Source organism: Sander vitreus, chromosome 20, assembly GCF_031162955.1.
Source record: "Sander vitreus isolate 19-12246 chromosome 20, sanVit1, whole genome shotgun sequence".
Lineage (NCBI taxonomy): Eukaryota > Metazoa > Chordata > Actinopteri > Perciformes > Percidae > Sander > Sander vitreus.
This window is the reverse complement of record NC_135874.1, coordinates 28,493,448-28,516,420: the sequence shown is the minus strand read 5'-3', so window position 1 is coordinate 28,516,420 and position 22,973 is coordinate 28,493,448. Positions and strand designations below refer to the sequence as shown.

Genomic DNA, 22,973 nt, shown 5'->3' with positions numbered 1-22,973 from the left:
TCCCCGTCCTCCTCCTCTTCTTCCCCGTCCTCCTCCTCTTCTTCCCCCGTCCTCCTCCTCCTCTTCTTCCCCGTCCTCCTCTTCTTCCTGTCCTCCTCCTCTTCTTCCCCATCCCCCTCTTCCTCTTCTTCCCCGTCCTCCTCCTCCTCCTCCTCTTCCTCCTCTTCCCCGTCCTCCTCCTCCTCCTCCTCCTCTTCTTCCTCCTCCTCCTCCTCCTCCCGTTCTCCTCCTGCAGGGGTTATGGCCGCTCTGCGTTGAGAAACTGGGTGTTTCAGGTGTCGAAGGACGGTCAGAACTGGACGACTCTCTACACCCACGTAGACGACTGCAGCCTCAACGAACCGGGGTAAGACGTTCCTCTTTGTACCAAATAACTGATCAATGAATCAACTGTAACCATCAGTTCATTCTGCACCATTTGTGACATAATTCTCATCTGCACGTGGGAGAAAGTACCCAGAATTCTCCACTTATCCATCGAATAAACGAACACTAAGAGGCTAATGTGAAGCTATTTTTGTTTCCCGTCTGTCTCAGGTCGACGGCCACGTGGCCTCTGGACCCGTCCAAGGAGGAGAAGCAGGGCTGGAGACACATCCGGATCAAACAGATGGGGAAGAACGCCAGCGGTCAGACTCACTACCTGTCTCTGTCTGGACTCGAGCTGTACGGCACCGTCACCGCCGTCTGCGAGGACCAGCTCGGTAAGGCCGCCACCTGCGGTTCCTCTTGTGTTCAGGACGTGAGAAGATCACAGCGTTAGGGGCGTTTCACACGGGGAGCGACACTTTGCCAGATTAGCTGACTGTGGTATCATATATCCCTAATCACAGGTCGATTTATACCAAATAGTGGCAATCCTGAGGTGCTTCTCATGTCACTTACATTGCCTCCTTGACTCCTCCCCTTGCCTCGCTTCCTCGCGCCTTAGTCCTGCCCACCGAGGAGGCTCGGGAGAGACGCGAGGAGAGAGGCAACGAGCAAATGTCTTAGAGGGATGAGATGCTCGCTCCTCGATGATCCCTCCTCGACAAACTTGGAGGAAGGAAGGAAGGGAGGGAGGCAAGAACAGGTCGAAAATAGTGACAAAAAGTAACCCTGGGTACACGTACCCCCAGTTGAGAAACACTGGTGTACCACACACTCACCGATTCCATTCACAAACAACCAGAGTCCTGACTCTAAACACCGGAAATCTCGCGTGATTAAACGTGACTTTGGAGTAAACTAACCTCCTCCCTCAGGTAAAGCTGTGAAGGAGGCGGAGGCGAACCTTCGTCGCCAGCGGCGCCTGTTTCGTTCCCAGGTGATGAAGTACATCGTCCCGGGGGCGCGTGTCGTCCGCGGCATCGACTGGAAGTGGCGTGATCAGGATGGCAACCCGTCCGGAGAGGGCACGGTCACCGGAGAGGCCCACAACGGTAAGACGCTGAAAAACCGACCGATACAGACTGTTTATTAATCCTGCAGCTTCAAAGGAGGATTCATTCACAAACCAACCAATCAGATTAACAGTCTGATTTCATGTTTAATAACTTCTTCTTGGCTTAAGGTTTTTGTCTAAAAGTGTCCGCCTTGTTTCTGTACACCAGAGGTTCAACTGTGTGTGTGTGTGTATTGTTGTTTAACTATATTCGTGGGGTCCAAATACATTATACTTGTGGGGTCTGGACGTCTTTGTGGGGTCAAAATGCTGGACCCCACAAGGTTAAAGGTCTGTTTGAGGGTTAAGACTTGGATTTAGGATTAGGGTTAGAATGAGGTTCTGGTTAGGGTGAGGGTAAGGGTTAAGGTTAGGCATTTAGTTGGGATGGTTAAGGTTAGGGTAAGGGGCTAGGGAATGCATTATGTCAATGACGGGTCCCCACAAAGATAGTGAAACGCACTGTGTGTGTGTCTGATTAATTGTGCAGCCCTAGCGCCTTGTTTCTGTACACCAGAGGCTCAACTGTTGGGAGATATTTGTGCCAGCAACTCTTTCATATTTTAGTTTAAGCCATTTAAATGTAGGTGAAGATGGTTGAATCATGGGTAGTTTCTTAATTCACCTCAGGTTGCATCACAGAACACTACATCTAAATTTGAGGAACTAAATGAAAATGGCTTCTGCACATTTTCTATATTTAAAAATAACAAACTGTTACACTTTACTTGAAGGTATCTATCTGTCATAAACAAGTCATAAACATTTATGACCTAACGCTCCTGTCAGACAGTGTCATTTGGTTTTTGTCATGACAAGTTAGGGTTAGGGCTCATGTGTCCATGACAGTCCTGTCACTTTTGTGTAGATACCTTCAAGGAAAGTGTTACCTAACAAACTAAAGCTTGATTTATACTTCTGCGGCTGCGTACGTAGGTACGTGGAGACACCGACCTTACGCCGTAGCCTGACGCCACCTCTCAAAAAAAGTAACTACACATCACTGCGATGCACGTTGCTCGGCCGTGGCTTGGTAGCGTTGCATACACTCACGCACACACACTCCCCCGCCCCCGCACACTCCCCGCACGCACACACTCCCCGCCCCCACGCACTCCCCGCGCCCCACGCACTCCCCCGCCCGCACGCACCCACTCCCCGCCTCCCACGCACTCCACGCACTCCCCGCACGCACGCACTCCCGCCCCACACGCACTCCCGCACGCACGCACTCCCCGGCCCGCACGCACTCCCCGCCCCCACGCACTCCCCGCCCCCACGCACGCACTCCCCGCCCCCACGCACTCCCGCCCCCACGCACTCCCACGCATCCGCACTCCCCGCCCCCACTCGCCTCCCGCCCCCACGCACTTCCCCGCCCCCACACCCTCCCGCCCCGCACACACTCCCCCGCCCCCCACACACTCCCCGCCCCCCACACACTCCAACCACGCACATGCCGGCTCGACACACACACCATCGCACAAGTTTAAACATCAGACCACTTAGATCGGCTACGGTGAAAGCTCTCCGTTCAGCCCTCTGCAGAACCATAAATCAAGCTTAAACTTTCTACATCTCGTACACAAATGTAAGCGCACGAGTACGAATTAACCCAATAACTTCAACTGCAGGACTTGACTGCTTGGAACATCTGCCCACAGTCAACATTGATGTTTTGTTCTGTAATCCGTGTCATCAGCAGGTTCCTGAAAGAAGAGGGAACGTTTCTGCATTAACCATTTTCTTCCTACCATGGCGTAGACGTGCAGCAACCATTGTCACACTCGGCTGCCAGGATTGTGTGCTAGCTCGGCTTCCAGTCTGGCTGATTAAGAGATGATTAATATCAAAGACTGTAAGGCCTCCTGCACGCTGGCTGCGTGGCGTTTTCACATCAGAAAGGTGTCTGACGTGCTGCTGCTGCTAGCCTTGTCTGTACACACGGATGTTTCCCATAAACATATTCTGATCTGATTACAGCAAAGACAACGTCAGCAGGATTGACGGAAAAATAGGCTCCAGAATATTTCCTTCTGTATTGACAGGTGCAATATTAGAAAATCAATAATTTTTTTTTTTTAATGACATTTATATCTGTATTTATGTCAAAACCTCAAGATTTTCAAACATCAACATGTCATTTATTAAATGTATTTGTGTCTATATGACACATAATCATCCTTTTGTATTCTCTTTGGCCTGGAAACGCTTCCAACACGCTTGTGTGTCGTGTTAAAAATAGGCGTTGGTTCTATTTCTTGCACGCACACGTTTTTCTGAGACCGGTTAACATGGGAGCCCAAATAAAAACGGACAAGCCACGCAGCCAGTGTGCAGGAGGCCTAACTATACATGTGACGCTTCTTTTAAGTCGGGATTACTGCACTTAGACACCGTATTTACATCCATCCACACTACTGCGCTGTTTCTCAGAGACAGAAAGGTCAGAGACAGAGACAGAGGAAGAGACAGAAAGGTCAGAGACAGAGGAAGAGACAGAAAGGTCAGCGACAGAGGAGGAAGAGACAGACAGGTCAGCGACAGAAGAGGAAGAGACAGACAGGTCAGCGACAGAGGAGGAAGAGACAGACAGGTCAGCGACAGAAGAGGAAGAGACAGAAAGGTCAGCGACAGAAGAGGAAGAGACAGAAAGGTCAGAGACAGAGGAAGAGACAGAAAGGTCAGCGACAGAGGAAGAGACAGACAGGTCAGCGACAGAGGAAGAGACAGACAGGTCAGCGACAGAAGAGGAAGAGACAGAAAGGTCAGAGACGAGGAGGAAGAGACAGAAAGGTCAGAGACAGAGGAAGAGACAGAAAGGTCAGAGACAGAGGAAGAGACAGAAAGGCCAGAGACAGAGGAAGAGACAGAAAGGTCAGAGACAGAGGAAGAGACAGAAAGGTCAGAGACAGAGGAAGAGACAGAAAGGTCAGAGACAGAGGAAGAGACAGAAAGGCCAGAGACAGAGGAAGAGACAGAAAGGTCAGAGACAGAAGGGGAAGAGACAGAAAGGTCAGAGACAGAAGGGGAAGAGACAGAAGGGGAAGAGACAGAAAGGTCAGCGACAGAAGGGGAAGAGACAGAAAGGTCAGCGACAGAAGAGGAAGAGACAGGTCAGCGACAGAAGGGGAAGAGACAGGTCAGCGACAGAAGGGGAAGAGACAGAAGGGTCAGCGACAGAAGGGGAAGAGACAGAAAGGTCAGCGACAGAAGGGGAAGAGACAGACAGGTCAGCGACAGAAGGGGAAGAGACAGGTCAGCGACAGAAGGGGAAGAGACAGAAGGGGAAGAGACAAAGTGAATCAGAAATACTTTGAGAGAGAGAGAGGTAAGAGACAGAGAGAGAGGGAGGTAAGAGACAGAGACAGAGAGAGGTAAGATACAGAGACAGAGAGAGGTAAGATACAGAGACAGAGAGGGAGAGACGGAGAGGGAGGTAAGAGACAGACAGAGAGAGGGAGAGACGGAGAGGGAGGTAAGAGACAGAAAGGGGGGGAAGAGATATATATGATTGACTGTTTGGCTCCTTTCCTCTTTCTAAAACATGAGGATTCTTCTTTACTTTTAATACTTTAACTACATTCTCCTGGTGATTCTTACTCACTTTGACTGAAGGAACATTTTCACAGCAGGACTCTTACTTGTAACAGAGTATTTTTCACAGTGTGGTATTAATACTTTTACTGCAGTAAAGGATGTGAATACTTCTTCCAGCGCTGTTACCGACTCAGTGACCTGATCTAAAAACGCCTGATCCCTTTTTTATCAAAACGCTCCCAACAGGTCTCCTGGGAATCTGCTCACGTAGGAAATAACAGCTTCCTCTTCGTCCCTCCTTCCTCTTCCTCTTCCTCTTCCTCTCTGCCTCTCGCTCCTCTCGGTGTTTCTGTTTTTACTCAGATCTGATGTTCTGTCAGCGAGCGGAGAGAGACGGAGTCGATTTAGCATTTTAAGGAAATCATGCACCAGGGTTATTGTTGATTTCTTTCTTTGTGGCTTTTGACGCTTTTGCCCAAAAAATATTTTTCTACTTTTGCTTTAATTGTCATTTTCTGTGACTGTGTTCATATTTTTCTCTCCTTCATCGCTCCACCTGGACCAAAAAGTTTATAAAAACATGTTGACAGACCGTTGATCCGACCCAAGAACTCGCCCAATACCACAATAATATAATCTACGTACAGTAATAGTTTAAATTGGCTTATATTAAAGGTTTACCTCCCTCCCTCCTCTCTTCCTCCCTCTCTCTTTCTCCCTCCTCCGTCTCTCCCTCCCTCCTCTCTACCTTCCTCTCTCTTTCTCCCTCCTCTGTCTCTCCCTTCCTCCCTCCCTCCTCTCTTCCTCCCTCTCTCTTTCTCCCTCCTCCGTCTCTCCCTCCCTTCTTCCTCTCTACCTTCCTCTTTCTCCCTCCTCTGTCTCTCTCTCTCCCTCCCTCCTCCGTCTCTCCCTCCCTCCTCTCTACCTTCCTCTCTCTCTCTTTCTCCCTCCTCCGTCTCTCCCTCCCTCCTCTCTACCTTCCTCTCTCTCTCTTTCTCCCTCCTCCGTCTCTCCCTCCCTTCTTCCTCTCTACCTTCCTCTTTCTCCCTCCTCTGTCTCTCTCTCTCCCTCCCTCCTCTGTCTCTCCTTCCCTTCCTCCCTCCCTCCTCTCTACCTTCCTCTTTTTCCCTCTCTACCTCCCTCCCTCCTCTCTACCTTCCCTCCTCTCTCTCCCTCCCTCCCTCCTCTCTACCGTCCTCTCTCCCTCCCTCCTCTGTCTCTCCCTCCCTCCTCTCTACCTTCCTCTCTCCCTCTTTCGTCTCTCCCTCCCTCCCTCCTCTCTACCTTCCTCTCTCTCTCTTTCTCCCTCCTCCGTCTCTCCCTCCCTTCTTCCTCTCTACCTTCCTCTCTCTCTCTTTCTCCCTCCTCCGTCTCTCCCTCCTCTCTCTACCGTCCTCTCTCCCTCCCTCCTCTGTCTCTCCCTCCCTTCCTCCCTCCCTCCTCTCTATCTTCCTCTTTTTCCCTCTCTACCTCCCTCCCTCCTCTCTACCTTCCCTCCTCTGTCTCTCCCTCCCTTCCTCTCTCTACCTTCCTCTTTCCCTCTCTACCTCCTCTCTACCTTCCTCTCTCTTTCTCCCTCCTCTGTCTTTCCCTCCCTTCCTCCTCTCTACCTTCCTCCCTCTGTCTCTCCCTCCCTCCTCCTCTCTCCCTCTCTATCTTTTTCTCCCTCCTCTCTACCTTCCTCTCTCTCTCCCTCACTTTCTCCCTCCCTCTCTCTCCCACCTTTTAACACACAGGATCCTTCTTCCCTTTAATAGGGACAGAAATCATTAACTCCTCAATTCATTTTGTCAGTAATATTGTGTTTTTTAATTGTGCTTTTTAAGGTTATGAACATCAATATTTGCCGACTTGTCAGTTCTTGGCGCTACGGACAAATTCAGACCGTGTTGGTTTATTACTTGGCTTCAGTTAATGAAGTCAATAATTACAGTAACAAAATCCAACGCTTTCCAATAATGTTTTATTACATCACACAAAAACACAGCAAATACAATCTCAGACCAAGACTAAAAGATGGCACTAAAGTGTACGGAGTCTGTCTGTCCAACCGGTCATCTGATGGACTTCACACTCGGCCGCTGTGTTGCAGAGGACCACAGGAAGAGCTGTGTCGACTGTGAAGCTGCAAGCAACAGGCACGCACAGCTTCACACATTTATCGGCCATTATATCACAATCAGAAAGGGTTTTATTGCCAAGTACGTTTTTTAACACAAGGAAATTGTTTTGGTGGTGTTGGTGCACGTCACACATTCTTTAGATTGAATATTAAACAATATAAGTATAGGTACAAACAATATAAGTATAAATATATTTACACAGTATGTATTAAGTTAAAAATAAAGAATAAATAAAGATATAAATAAAAAATAAAGCGCAAAGAGCATTACAGCAGAATAAAATGAATAAATGCCGATACCGAAAGATTGGAAAACGCCTAATATCGTCCTGCCGATATCAGTCGGAATCTAAGAATAAGCATGAGCATTGTCAAACGCCATATCGTGCAGTGATGTGGTCCAGTGTGGAGCTGCTCTGACTGTAAGCTGCTTCTCTGCTGTCTGTCTCTCTCTCTACCTGTCTCTCTCTTTCTCTCTCTCTCTGCCGGGTCTCTGACATCCATCCGTCCGTCTCCCTCCTATCTCTCTGTCCATCCAGGCTGGATTGATGTAACCTGGGACTCTGGCGGCTCTAACTCTTACCGTATGGGCGCTGAAGGGAAGTTTGACCTCAAGCTTGCTCCAGGGTACGACCCTGAGTCGGCTGCCACAGCGCCGTCACCCAAACCTGTCTCATCCACTGTTTCAGGCCCCGCCTCCTCCACGGTGGGACCCTCCGCGGTGGCCAGCGGCACCACCACCACCACGACCTCCTCCTCATCCTCGTCCACCTCGTCGTCCTCGCAGCAGCAGTCGTGGAGCAGCCTGGTGAAAAATAACTGTCCCGACAAGGGCGGGGCTGTGGCGCTTGGTGGCGCTGGCTCCTCCAGTCGGAAGGGCAGCAGCAGCTCCGTCTGCAGCGTGGCTTCGTCCTCTGACATCAGCCTCGCCTCCTCCGTGGGGCTGTCTGGCGCCGGCAGCGGCCTGCGTCTGGAGAGGCGGGCCGAGGGGCTGCTGCTCGACTCAGTAGCCGGCATGGCGGGCATCGGCGTGGGCTCCGAGCCGATCGTCGTGCTGTCGTCCGCGGAGGGCGGGTCCGGCTCGGTGTCCAGCTCTGGCACGCTCACCGCTGACACGCCCGTGCCTGGCGAAGACGCCAGAAACAAGGACTCGTCCACGGACCCGGCCACGGCGATCTCGATGGGGCTGGTGAGCGTGAGCTCCCCCGACGTCAGCTCGGTGTCGGAGTCGTCCAGCAAGGACGCGCCCTCCCAGAGGCCGCTGTGCTCGGCGGCGAACGCCCGGCTGTCCGTCAGCTCGCTGCTGGCCGCTGGCGCGCCCATGAGCTCCAGCGCCAGCGTGCCCAACCTGTCGTCGCGGGAGGCCAGCCTCATGGAGTCCTTTGTCCGCCGTGCGCCCAACATGTCGCGCACCAACGCCACAAACAACATGAACCTGAGCCGCAGCAGCAGCGACAACAACACCAACACGCTGGGCAGGAACGTCATGAGCACCGCCAGTGAGTACTGTCATATTACTAACAAACTGAAATATCACTTTATCAATCAACTTTTATTTATGTAGCGCTTTACACCAACCAGCAGGTATCCAAAGTGCTTAAAGGAACACGCCGACTTATCGGGACTTTGTCTTATTCTCCGTATCCCCCAGAGTTAGATAAGTCCAGACATACCCTTCTCATCTCCGTACGTGTTGTTACTCTGTCTGACGCCCCCACCGTTAGCCTAGCTTAGCACAGATCCTGGAGGTAACCGGCTCCATTGAGAGGGTGGGAGAGAGAGAGGGAGGGAGGAAGGTAGAGAGGAGAGAGGGAGGGAGGAAGGTAGAGAGGAGGGAGGGAGGGAGGAAGGTAGAGAGGAGGGAGGGAGGGAGGAAGGTAGAGAGGAGGGAGAGAGGGAGGAAGGTAGAGAGGAGGGAGGGAGGGAGGGAGAGAGGGAGGAAGGTAGAAAGGAGGGAGAGAGGAAGGTAGAGAGGAGGGAGAGGGAGGAAGGTAGAGAGGAGGGAGGGAGGGAGGTAGAGAGGAGGGAGAGGGGGAGGAAGGTAGAGAGGAGGCAGGAAGAGAGAGAGGGAGGAAGGTAGAGAGGAGGGAGAGAGGGAAGAAGGTAGAGAGGAGGGAGGGAGGGAGGGAGAGAGGGAGGAAGGTAGAAAGGAGGGAGAGAGGAAGGTAGAGAGGGAGAGGAGGGAGAGAGAGAGGGAGGAAGGTAGAGAGATCGAGAGAGGGGAATATCAGTTATCAAAATAGTTGCCGGTTAATGTAACAGTTGACAACTAATCCATTAATCTCTGCAGCTGTGGTTTGTCAGTTTTTAAGTATGTAAGGGGGGAAGGAAAGAAGAGAGAGAGTAAGTAGGGAAAGAAGGTAGGGAAGAAAAGATGAGGGAGGGGGGGGGAAGGAAAGAAGGATGAGAGAAAAGGGAAGGAGAAAAGAATGGAAGGAAGGTAAAGGCAGAATAAAAAAGGAAGGGTGTTTAAAAGGGAAGGAAGGAAACATGCAGACGGAAGGAAGGATGAAAAAGGATTCAGTTTACTGTGAAGAAACTCATTGAGATCAAAGATCTGTGTCCTGGCCAAGACGGGCAGCAACACACACACACACACACCCCCTTTAAAGTCAACCACCATCCTAAACACATCTGCAGCCAGATGTTCTGCCTCCAAGTCAGTCAACATCCTCTTAAAAGCGACCAATGAGAGCAGCTCATTAAGTTTCATGGATTTCTGGAACTTCTTCCATGTCCAGTCCTTCCAGAACAATGCTGAGTTTTTTTCATTGTTTTGGGCAAAAATCCTTAATTATGCGTCAGGTTTTCTGCGATGTGATGGAATATGCGGGATATTTCTGCGATGAAATTGGGGGAACTTGCAAAAACTGGTTTCATCGTGGTTTCATCGCGGGGTTTACAGCTTTTTAGATGATGGTCACGTGGCGTAATGACGTCACTTCATAACGTTCTCATGGCAGCAGGGGAAAACGGCTGCTCTTGTGTGAAGTAAACACAACATTTTTCATCTTTCTGATAAGATATTTGGGACTTTTTAGCAACGAAAATGCGGGGATTATGACATCATGCAAGTCCTGCATATGTTGCACGGAAATCTGCAATTTATGCCGCGAAAATGAGATCGCATAATCATGTTTTTCTGGAGGGATGTAGAGGGAGCAGCAAACGTAAAGGCCTTCTTCCCCAGCTCAGTTCTAACCTTTGGAACAGACAGAAGGAAGAGATCCTGGGAACGAAGATTTAAGAATTAATCCATTATGAAAATAGTTGGCGATTGATTTGACGACTAATCCATTAATCTTTGCAGCTGGGCGAACAGCATGAGCACCCTCCAGCCAATCAGCAGCTGTTTCCTGGAGCTTCGCTGCTTTGGCTCTTTGGTTTCTGACAAACTAACCGCCTTCGTTTGTCTGTCTGTTTGTCTGTTTGTTTGTTTGTTTGCAGCTTCTCCTCTCATGGGCGCTCAGAGCTTTCCTAACCTCACCACCACTGGCACCAACTCCACCGTTACCATGTCAACCTCCATAGTAACCAGCAGCAATAACGTAGCCACAGCAACCACGGGTCTGTCGGTGGGCCAGTTGCTCAGCAACACCCTGACCACCAGCCTGACGTCCACGTCCAGCGAGAGCGACACGGGCCAGGAGGCCGAGTTCTCGCTCTATGGTTGGTTACACACACACACACACAGACATGCGCGCACACATATACATACATATCTACGCACACACACATACGCACATACACACACACACACACAGTACATGCACAGACACGCACATACATACACACACACAGTACACGCACAGACACACACACGAACACACACACGAACACAGACGCACGCCTCTGCATCAACTAATTATTTACTAACGTATTAATGCTGTAGTTTCTGTCCTCGTTATGCTTCGCTGCAGGTGAATATACGAGTGAAGGAGAGCTGGGTATCGCCAGTGATTCTGATTCAGAGTCCTGATTTGATTACATTTTTGATTTGATATCAAGTTAGATACATTTCAGTTACAATACCAGTTTAGTTTGGATATAAAAGACATTCTCAGGACTTGTGCTGCAAATTGTACAAGCAAGAAGCAACCCAGAGAGAGAGAGGGAGAGACAGACAGAGACAGACGGAGGGAGGGAGAGAGAGAGAGACAGACAGAGGGAGGGAGGGAGAGAGAGACAGACAGACAGAGGGAGGGAGAGAGAGAGAGACAGACAGACAGAGGGAGGGAGAGACAGAGGGGAGGGAGAGACAGAGGGAGGGAGAGACAGAGGGAGGGAGAGACAGAGGGAGGAGAGACAGAGGGAGAGAGAGACAGACAGAGGGAGGGAGGGAGAGAGAGACAGAGGGAGGGAGAGAGAGAGAGACAGACAGACAGAGGGAGGGAGAGAGAGACAGACAGAGGGAGAGAGAGAGAGACAGGTGTTACATTTCCACTGTTTATAAACCAAAGTCCTTTTCAGTTTCTGTGGGTCCTTCTGCTTCTTCTCCTCTGATGGGAAAACATGAGCGCGTTGCATTGTGGGATACGGGGGTAAAATGTAGTCTACATCGTATGTACACTCAAAACTAGCTGTGCATTGTGGGTGTTTTATAGTGGACTATATAGTGAATGAAATTAACCGCTGAAAAGTCGAACACCGCTACAAAACGGCGAACACACTACACAGGAAACTATTTCTGTAATAGGGAACACAACGAATGTTTTTACAATAATCTTTTGATCTTTGATAATCTTGCAGACTTCCTGGACAGCTGTCGTGCCAACACGCTATTGGCCGAGCTGGAAGACGAGGAGGACCTCCCGGAGCCGGACGACGACGACGATGAGAACGAAGACGACAATCAGGAGGACCAAGAGTACGAGGAGGTCCTGGTAAGAAACCTTTCTTTCTCGTGTGTGTGTGTGTGTGTGTGTGTGTGTGTGTGTGTGTCAGGGCCACGTGGGATCTGTGGATGCAACATTTACAGCAGAAAGTTAAAATAATGAAAAAAATGACACAAAACTCAGAATGTTTTACCCCAAGCAGTAGTAGTTCCCTAATTTCCACAAATTTTAACTCTGCAGTACATCCTGTCATCACACGCACACACACAGACGTACACGCGCACACACATATACACAGACACGCACACACGCACAGAGTACATACACACAGGCATACACACACACACACGCACGCATGCACGCACAGACACACAGACGTACACGCAGACACACACATATACACAGACACGCACACACGCACAGAGTACATACACACAGGCATACACACACACACACGCACGCATGCACGCACAGACACACAGACGTACACGCAGACACACACATATACGCAGACACACACACACGCACAGAGTACATACACACAGGCATACACACACACACGCACGCATGCATGCACGCACAGACACACACACATATACGCAGACACACACACAGAGTACATGCACATACACACACGCACGCACGCACACACAGACGTACACACACACATATACACAGACACGCACAGAGTACATACACACAGGCATACACGCACACATGCATGCACGCACAGACACACAGACGTACACGCAGACACACACATATACGCAGACACACACACAGAGTACATGCGCATACACGCACACACAGACGTACACGCAGACACACACATACACAGACACGCACACACACAGAGTACATGCACATACATACAGGCACACACGCATGCACGCACACAGACATGCGCACACACAGACGTACACACACACGCACATAGACATATACACAGACACACACGCACAGAGTACATGCACATACACACAGGCATACACACGCACACACAGACGTACACGCAGACACACACATATACGCAGACACACACACAGTACAGTGTGCAGTACCGCGGTAAACGATAACAAGAATCCACAGATTGGTCCGGTCGTGAAGTAATACCTGCAGATCATCACTCACCTGGCAGCAGGAGGCTGATAACAGGAAGTGATGGCAAACGGTGTGATGATGAGTGTGTGCCGGCTTTTTTTTCCCCGCAGGAGGAGGAGGAGTACGAGACCAAAGGAGGTCGCAGGAGGACGTGGGACGACGACTTCGTCCTGAAGAGACAGTTCTCTGCTCTGGTCCCCGCTTTCGACCCGCGTCCTGGAAGAACCAACGTCCAGCAGACTACCGACCTCGAGATACCCCAGCCAGGTACAACACTGACACACACAGACACACACTGACACACACACACACACACACACAGACACACACACAGACACACACAGATACACACACACACACACACAGATACACACACAGACAGACATGCACACAGACACACACACACACACAGACATGCACACTCACACAGACACTCACACACACGCACGGACAGACACACTCACACGCACAGACAGACACACTCACACGCACAGACAGACGCACGGACAGACACACACACACACACACACACACACACACTCACACACACACACGCACGCAGACATGCACACAGACACACAAACACACACGCAGACATGCACACAGACACACATGCAGACATGCACACAAACACACAAACACACACACACATCTACAGACACACAGACACAGTACACGCGCGCGCACACACCAGACCACCCACACACACACACAGGTAATGTTATGTAAGTAAACTAACTGACGTATAAAGGTTAAAATAAGTCAATGTTGACTTGGTTTCACACGGGACACAGAGGTCTCCCGAGTAAAGTCCTGTGTTTGGTTAGCTGGGGACTACATTACCCATGACGTCTCCATGACTACAGGAGGACACTGATTACTCTCTTTTATTGTGTGTTTTTTCTATTAATAGATATTGTTCATGGATACAGTTTTTGTTCAGTAATTGTTCCGCTATGAATCAGCTTTTGAACTGAAGTTTTTCTTTCTTCTGTCAGGAACTCCTCGTTCAGAGGTTCAGGAGGAAGTGGAGTGTGCTCCGTCTCCTCACCTCTCTCTCACTCTGAAGGTAAGACAACCAACATAGTGTGTGTGTGTGTGTCTCTCTCTCTGTGTGTGTGTGTGTGTCTCTCTCTCTGTGTGTGTGTGTGTGTGTGTGTCTCTGTGTGTGTGTCTCTCTCTGTGTGTGTGTGTGTCTCTCTGTGTGTGTGTGTGTGTGTCTCTGTGTGTGTGTGTGTCTGTGTCTCTCTCTGTGTGTGTGTCTCTCTCTGTGTGTGTGTGTCTCTCTCTGTGTGTGTGTGTGTGTGTGTCTCGCTCTGTGTGTGTGTGTGTCTCTCTCTCTGTGTGTGTGTGTGTGTGTCTCTCTGTGTGTGTGTGTGTCTCTGTCTCTGTGTGTGTGTGTGTCTCTCTGCCTCTGTCTGTGCCTGTGTGTGTGTCTCGCTGTCTGTGCCTGTGTGTGTGTGTCTCGCTCTCTCTCTCTCTCTGTGTGTGTGTGTGTGTGTCAAAAGCGACAAAATTGTTGAAAAAAGTGTCAAACACCGGAAAAAAAGTGTTAATTTTCTCTTTTGACCCGAGAGGACAACAAGTGCATGGTCAGCGGGGGAAGACAACAGGAGGGTTAAGAGTTGCTGGTGTGTGTCTGTGTGTTCAGGTGGCGGGGCTGGGTACGAGCCGGGAGGTGGAGCTTCCTCTATCCAACTACAAGTCCACCATCTTTTACTACGTCCAGCGGCTGCTGCAGCTCTCCTGCAATGGAGCCGTGAAGACGGACAAACTGCGACGCATCTGGGAGCCCACGTACACGTAAGAGTTGGGACAGAGTCGGGATCGCATGGGACGTGTTTGATCGTTGAGTTACACAGATGTGTCACAGAGATGTTGTGTTTCTTGCTTCCTACAGGATAATGTACAGAGAGCTGAAGGACTCTGACAAAGAGAAGGAGAGCGGAAAGATGGTGAGTCACACTTTGAACAGGCATCACTGTTTTGATAAAACCTGCAGAAAATATCAAGTCATGGCAATGATGTCAATGAAGAAACAGCTTGTTGTCATAGGACCCTATCTTTCACCCCGCGCAGCTTTGCTAGTTTAAGACCGACCCAGTTATCAGTTTCCCGTCCAGCGCCCATGTCGTTTAAATAGCAAATGCACCTGCTCCCATCTGTGGCCCATGCTGGTCTTACAGGGAGGTGTGTTCAGGTGCATTCTGGGCGTGCTGGTCTTACAGGGAGGTGTGTTCAGGTGCATTCTGGGAGTATTGCTATCTTGAGGCAGCGGGAAGTGATCGCACCATCGTCAATAACGCAGCATTTCATTGTTATTTTAACAGAGCATTAGTAAAATGCTCCTAGACTCGTGCACAGCACGTGCACACTATGCTTGTTACACACACAGGGACGCACAGCAGCACACACACATGCAGAAGATTACAAATACAAATATTACGGTGCAAATCCTCCATCATAACAGCAATGCTCCAAGGTCCAAACGCGCCTGGCTTTTAAAGGGAATGGGAGATGATCTCTGATTGGTTGATTGCATGTTACGCCCAAAACACACCTCTGATTAATGAAGACACTAAGAACAACCCTTTAGAACCATGACCCCGGCACACGGACCCTTTTTACTGCCGTCAAACTAGCAAAAGTGGATTTGGACACGCCCTAAACACACCTGCACCAGGGGCTTCACGCTGTGCTCTTACATCGTTAAAATAGGGCCCTGGTTGTGTTACTGAAGACAAAACAATCACAAAGAGACACAAAATGACTCAAAAACTCAAAATTGCATCAGATTTATTTTTGAGTTTCTGAAAAAAAAAACAGAATAAAACTCAACTCAATCTTTTTGCTTCCTCTCCCTCCTCCAGGATTTATGTGAACACAGTCTCAGTATATCGGGGGGTCGTTCTGGCGGCCAGAGCCCGAGCTCGCTCTCGGTCAATCAGAGCAGTGAGATCCTGTGCGTGGCGCGGGAGATGGCGCAGGCGAAGGCGGGCTGCAGCCAGAACGCCTGCGGGGTCGAGGATGTCCTGCAGCTGCTGCGCATCCTCTACATCATCGGAGGAGACGGAGCCTCCAACGCACGCACTCTGCAGGAGGGTAGGAACACACACACACACACACACACACACACACACACACACACAGACACATACATATATATATATACAGACACACACACACACACACAGACAGACAGACAGAGACAATAATCTGATCTATACTTTCTGATATATCTATATCTATTTTATTCTATATGTTTGTTTTTGTGCAGATTTTGACGAGCTGCAGTTCAACGCGTCTCCAGAGGAGTTCACCAGTAAGAAGATCACAACAAAGATCCTGCAGCAGATCGAGGTCAGTTCAGAAAACACTTCCTGTCCAAAGACAGCAGATTTTTAATCAGCGACTTGTTTCAGTTCTTCAGGATGTTGACCCTTAGATCCTTCCTAAATCGATCTTCAATTAAAACCAGAACAGCTAGAGCACATGTCAAACATTAGGCCCCTCATATCAACTCAGGTTCCCATTAAATATGGCCTGCCTATTTCTCAAGTTTCTGTCACGTTTTTAGCTAGAGCGTTCATTCCTCTTGCAGCAGAGAGCTGGGGCTTCTGTCTTTCGCGTCGTCACGTTGTACGCCTGTGATGATGCTATCACGTTACGGGACGTCCTGTGCAAAACCGAGTGACACCGTTTTCTATTGCAAATGAAAGCACCCTCTGCTCTTAAAAATGAGTATATCTCAAAGTATATATAGAGTTTAAATAACTTCTGGAGTGTTGATAGTTGATGTTTCTACATTTAAACATCTTTTGGATCAACATGCTTTGTCTGTTTATTTAGCTTCAGTTGTACTGATTTTTAGGGATACAAAGCGTTTGAACATACTCCAAAAAATGACATCACTGGCACTGGCCAACCTTTTCTACTGCAGAGTTCAAAGGGTTAAACTGAGTGTTTCCTGTTTCCTGTTTCCTAGGAGCCTCTGGCTCTGGCCAGTGGAGCTCTGCCCGAGTGGTGTGAACAGCTCACCTCCAAGTGTCCTTTCCTCATCCCCTTCGAGACCAGGCAGCTCTACTTCACCTGCACAGCGTTTGGAGCGTCCAGGTGAGACACACACACACACACACACACACACACACACACAGACAGACAGACAGACAGACACACACAGAGACACACACACGGACGGATGAGACGCACGACGGACGAGCGCGCCGCGAGCAGGGCACGCGACGCGCAGACACGCGACGGACGGATGGAGACACGCGCAGACGGGACGCGCAGGCCAGACGGACGCACGCAGACGGATGGAGACACGCGACGGGACGGATGGAGACACGGACGGGCGGATGGAACGCGGGACAGGGCGGATGGAGACACGGACGGATGGATGGACGGAGACACGGACGGACGGAGACACGCACGGACGGAGGCATGCACGCACGCACGGACGGACGGAGACGGACGGACGGAGACATGCACGCACGCACGGATGGAGGCACGCACTGACTGACCGACGGACGGACAGATGGAGACACGCACGGACAGACAGAGACACACTCGCACGCACAGACAGAGAGAGACACACGCACGCACAGAGACACAGACATATACACACACACACACACACGCACACAGACAAACACACAGCATGTGTCTGTTAAACTGACCCTCTCTCTGACCCCCGGCGTGTGTGCAGGGCGATCGTGTGGCTCCAGAACCGGCGGGAGGCGACCATGGAGCGCTCCCGGCCGCCCACCACGGTGCGGCGGGACGACCCCGGAGAGTTCAGGGTGGGTCGGCTCAAACACGAGCGAGTCAAAGTCCCCCGAGGAGAAGCCATGATGGAGTGGGCCGAGTCCGTCATGCAGCTGCACGCTGACAGGAAGTCGGTGCTGGAGGTGAGACGCCGACGCAGAACGCGTCGCTTGAGAAGTGTTTGATTTTTCTGATTCATGGAACTTTATTTGTCTTGTTGTTGCCTTTCTGAAGTTCTGGACGCTCCGTTTTTGTTTCACAAAACATTTGAGAAAACTCTTGTATATAAAAATCAAGGATTGTGTGTTTAATGTGTCTGTCTGTGTGTGTGTGTGTGTGTCTCTCTCTTTGTCTGTGTGTGTGTCTCTCTCTTTGTCTGTGTGTGTGTGTGTGTGTGTGTCTGTGTGTGTGTGTCTCTCTCTTTGTCTGTGTGTGTGTCTCTCTCTTTGTCTGTGTGTGTGTCTCTCTCTCTGTGTGTGTGTGTGTGTGTGTGTGTGTGTGTGTGTGTGCAGGTGGAGTTCCAGGGTGAAGAGGGAACAGGTCTCGGTCCGACTCTGGAGTTTTATGCTCTGGTGGCTGCAGAGTTTCAGAGAACATCTCTGGGGATCTGGCTCTGTGACGACGACTTCCCCGACGACGAGTCCCGACAGGTGGGACAACATCTCGCTGCTTCTCTGTGTCGACACTCTGACTACCGTTAGCATGGAGCGCTAACGTAGCTAATGTACCAAACTAGCAGTCAGTCAGTCCGACCAGCATTGACATGTTGTTTCTAACGCTAGATTTGGTTTATCAGAGACGCAGCAAAGCTACACAGCACAGAAAAGATGCACAGCAGAGACCAAATACTTTAGAAAAACGTTGGAATATTACGGGGGGAAAGGTTGTATAAACTAGAGAGAGAGAAAAAAAAATAGAAGTTGAAATATGTCAGGTTAAATGTCTTGCATACCAGCATTTTAGGCGCTATCAGAGGCTTTTCTGATAGTGGTATTGGTATGTAAACATCTGTAGTGACTCCTCTGCAGTAATCTGATCCCCGTCCCGTGTCTGTGTGTTCCAGGTGGACCTGGGCGGCGGCCTGAAGCCTCCCGGTTTCTACGTGCAGCGCTCCTGCGGCCTGTTCCCGGCGCCGTTCCCCCAGGACAGCGAGGAGCTGGATCGGATATCCAAACTCTTCCACTTCCTGGGCGTCTTCCTGGCCAAGTGCATCCAGGACAACCGTCTAGTGGACCTGCCAGTCTCGCAGCCGTTCTTCAAGCTGCTCTGCATGGGCGACATCAAGTCCAACATGAGCAAGCTGCTGTACACGGGCCGGGGCTCGCCACACGGCCCCGATGGCGACCGGCCCTACCTGCAGCCCTTCCTGCTGCTGTCGGAGCTGCAGTCGGAGGCGTCCACAGAGGAGAGCCAGGAGACCTACTCCGTGGGCAGCTTCGATGAAGACTCCAAGTCTGAGTTCATCATGGATCCACCCAAACCCAAACCGCCTGCCTGGTACCACGGCATCCTTACTGCGGACGACTTCCAGCTCGTCAACCCGCACAGGTGAGACAGTCTGAGGCTCGCTCTCTCTCTCTGTGTCTCTGTGTCTCTGTGTCTGTCTCTCTCTCTCTCTCTCTCTCTCTCTCTCTCTCTCTCTCTCTCTCTCTCTCTCTCTCTCTCTCTCTCTCTCTCTCTCTCTCTCTCTCTCTCTCCCTCTCCCTCTCCCTCTGTCTCTCTCTCTCTCTCTCTCCCTCTGTCTCTCTCTCCTTCGGTCTTTCTCTTGTGTGTCCCTGTGGCTGTGTGTGTGTGTGAGATTACCTGAAAGAAATAGGAGACGCCAAATACAATTTTGTAGCTTGATATTTTGAAATGAAGCTTCTTAATAAAAAAAGTCCTGTGTTTACTCTACTGTTACATTTCTCTCCCCTCCATCTTGCCTTTTTCTCTGATGACTTTTCTTCGTGCAGGGCGAGTTTCCTGAAGGAAGTGAAGGATCTGTCGGTGAAGAGGAGGCAGATTCTGTCCAGTAAGAGTTTATCTGAAGATGAGAAGAACACCAGACTGCAAGACCTGATGCTGAGGAACCCGCTGGGCTCCGGGCCGCCGCTCAGCATCGACGACCTCGGGTAAAACACACTTTACAGCACCTTACGCCACCTAAGATCACTTTACATCACTTTACATCACTTTACATCACTTTACAGCACCTTACGCCACCTTAGATCACTTTACATCACTTTACAGCACCTTACGCCACCTTACATCACTTTACAGCACCTTACGCCACCTTACATCACTTTACAGCACCTTACGCCACCTTACGCCACCTTAGATCACTTTACAGCACCTTACACCACCTTACATCACTTTACATCACTTTACAGCACTTTACATCACTTTACTTTAATTTCTCGCACTTTCAGTGCTAGACACCGTGCTCGGGCCCTAAAAAATGTCAAAGCTTCAAAGAACGGCGGGAAAAAACCCGTCAGAAAACCTTGTCAAAAGCAGCTCCATCTCAATTCCTGATTGGCCAACGGCGCATTCAAATCATTGTTAAACCCTCCTTAATGTCACACACATCGGAGACTTTTGGTCTCCACGATAACGTGAAGACAACCTCTGTCTACAGAGAGACGGACGGACAGACTCTTGTGTCCAGTTAGCTCAACGTCTGGTTTTGTTGTCTTCAGGTTGAACTTCCAGTTCTGTCCGTCCTCTAAGGTTCACGGTTTCTCCGCTGTGGATCTGAAACCAAACGGAGACGACGAGGTAAAAACACCAGACACCAGATGTTTGACCTTTGAACATCTGGACACAGTTTATTAAACAGTCAAAGGGTTGATGGACGAACAAACGATAAGTCTGGATATTCAGTTTCTCACAGTGTGTCAGTTGTAACGTTACTCTGTCTGTCTGTCTGTCTGTCTGTCTGTCTGTCTGTCTGTGTCCCCTAGATGGTGACGATGGAGAATGCGGAGGAGTACGTTGAGCTTATGTTTGACTTCTGTATGCACACCGGCATCCAGAAACAGATGGAGGCCTTCAGAGGTACACACACAGACACACACACAGACATGCACACACACACACACACACATGTACACACACACACACACACACAGACATGTACACACACACACACACACACACACACACACATGTACACACACACACACACACACAGACATGTACACACACACAGAAAATGTTTTAATGACAAATTCAGCAAATATGTGATTTGATGACAGCAGCAATAAAACAGACAATTCTCCTCCCATGTTTCCTCCTCCTCTCCTCCCATGTTTCCTCCTCCTCTCCTCCCATGTTTCCTCCTCTCCTCCTCTCCTCCCATGTTTCCTCCTCCTCTCCTCCTCCTCCTCCTCTCCTCCCATGTTTCCTCCTCTCCTCCCATGTTTCCTCCTCTCCTCCCTTGTGTCTTCCTCCTCTCCACCCATGTTTCCTCCTCCTCTCCTCCCATGTTTCCTCCTCCTCTCCTCCCTTGTTTCCTCGTCTTCTCCTCCCTTGTGTCTTCCTCCTCTCCACCCATGTTTCCTTCTCTCCTCCCATGTTTCTTCCTCCTCTCCTCCCTTGTGTCTTCCTCCTCTCCACCCATGTTTCCTTCTCTCCTCCCATGTTTCCATGTTTCCTTCTCTCCTCCCATGTTTCCTCCTCCTCTCGTCCCTTGTTTCCTCGTCCTCTCCTCCCTTGTTTCCTCCTCCTCTCCTCCCATGTTTCCTCCTCTCCTCCTCCTCTCCTCCCATGTTTCCTCCTCTCCTCCCATGTTTCCTCCTCTCCTCCCTTGTGTCTTCCTCCTCTCCTCCCATGTTTCCTCCTCTCCTCCCATGTTTCCTCCTCCTCTCCTCCCATGTTTCCTCCTCCTCTCCTCCCTTGTTTCCTCGTCTTCTCCTCCCTTGTGTCCTCCTCCTCTCCTCCCTTGTTTCCTCGTCTTCTCCTCCTCAGAGGGTTTTAACCGAGTGTTTCCGATGGAGAAGTTGAGCTCTTTCAGCCATAAGGAGGTTCAGATGATCCTCTGCGGCAACCAATCACCGTCCTGGACTGCTGATGACATCATCAACTACACAGAACCAAAGCTGGGTTACACCAGAGACAGGTGCGTCCACAGACAGACGGCGTGTGTGTGATGTCACGTATCTCAGTGTGTGTGTGATGTCACGTATCTCAGCGTGTGTGAGTGATGTAACATGACTCAGCGTGTGTGAGTGATGTAACATGACTCGGCGGGTGTGTGATGTAACATGACTCGGCGGGTGTGTGATGTAACATGACTCGGCGGGTGTGTGATGTAGCATGACTTGGCGGGTGTGTGATGTCACGTATCTCAGCGTGTGTGAGTGATGTAACATGACTCAGCGTGTGTGAGTGATGTAACATGACTCAGCGTGTGTGATGTCACGTATCTCAGCGTGTGTCATGTAACATGACTCGGCGTGTGTGATGTAACATGACTCGGCGGGTGTGTGATGTAACATGACTTGGCGTGTGTGTGATGTCACGTATCTCAGCGCGTGTGTGTGTGTGTGTGTGTGTGTGTGTGTGATGTAGCATGAGTCAGCGTGTGTGTGTGATGTAACATGACTCAGCGTGTGTGTGATGTCACGTGTCTCTCCTCTCCAGTCCCGGGTTCATGCGTTTCGTGAGAGTGTTATGCGGGATGTCGTCTGACGAGAGGAAAGCGTTCCTTCAGTTCACCACCGGCTGCTCCACGCTGCCGCCCGGAGGCCTCGCCAACCTGCACCCCCGCCTCACCATCGTCAGGAAGGTAAACTCGCTCTCTGATTGGCTCTGAACCAAACGACTCATCCATTCATCCAGACAGTAATCCGCACATTAATCGATAATGAAAATAATCGTTAGTTGCAGACCTATTAATTAATGATTTCAAAGGGTTAACCTGTGTGTGTGTGTGTGTGTGTGTGTGTGTGTGTGTGTGTGTCTCTCTGTGTGTGTGTGTCTCTGTCTGTGTGTGTGTGTCTCTGTCTGTGTGTGTGTGTCTTTTTCTCTCTGTATCTGTCTGTGTGTGTGTGTGTGTGTGTGTGTGTGTGTGTGTTTCTTTTTCTCTGTGTGTGTGTGTGTGTGTGTGTCTCTCTGTGTGTGTGTGTGTCTCTGTCTGTGTGTGTGTGTGTGTGTGTGTGTGTGTGTGTGTGTCTTTTTCTCTCTGTGTCTGTCTGTCTGTGTA

At 50.2% G+C, this 22,973-nt stretch overlaps 1 protein-coding gene across 3 annotated transcripts in view; it reads left to right on the top strand.

Annotated features, from left to right (window-relative positions):
- Nucleotides 1-22,973, top strand: part of hectd1 (HECT domain containing 1) — a 57,758-nt gene that overhangs the window by 33,914 nt on the left and 871 nt on the right. For 2 of the 3 annotated variants that reach the window (XM_078277944.1, XM_078277945.1), the window contains exons 23-43: nt 236-346; nt 538-704; nt 1,245-1,421; nt 7,625-8,584; nt 10,533-10,754; nt 11,835-11,968; nt 13,132-13,288; nt 14,020-14,090; nt 14,673-14,824; nt 14,922-14,976; nt 15,892-16,123; nt 16,299-16,381; nt 17,007-17,134; nt 17,730-17,931; nt 18,301-18,438; nt 18,852-19,336; nt 19,741-19,899; nt 20,467-20,545; nt 20,731-20,824; nt 21,737-21,887; nt 22,412-22,556. In XM_078277944.1, the coding sequence (XP_078134070.1) occupies nt 236-346; nt 538-704; nt 1,245-1,421; nt 7,625-8,584; nt 10,533-10,754; nt 11,835-11,968; nt 13,132-13,288; nt 14,020-14,090; nt 14,673-14,824; nt 14,922-14,976; nt 15,892-16,123; nt 16,299-16,381; nt 17,007-17,134; nt 17,730-17,931; nt 18,301-18,438; nt 18,852-19,336; nt 19,741-19,899; nt 20,467-20,545; nt 20,731-20,824; nt 21,737-21,887; nt 22,412-22,556 (4,102 nt within the window). The remainder of the gene's footprint in view (nt 1-235; nt 347-537; nt 705-1,244; nt 1,422-7,624; nt 8,585-10,532; nt 10,755-11,834; nt 11,969-13,131; nt 13,289-14,019; nt 14,091-14,672; nt 14,825-14,921; nt 14,977-15,891; nt 16,124-16,298; nt 16,382-17,006; nt 17,135-17,729; nt 17,932-18,300; nt 18,439-18,851; nt 19,337-19,740; nt 19,900-20,466; nt 20,546-20,730; nt 20,825-21,736; nt 21,888-22,411; nt 22,557-22,973) is intronic. The other variant, XM_078277946.1, reaches the window with a different exon arrangement.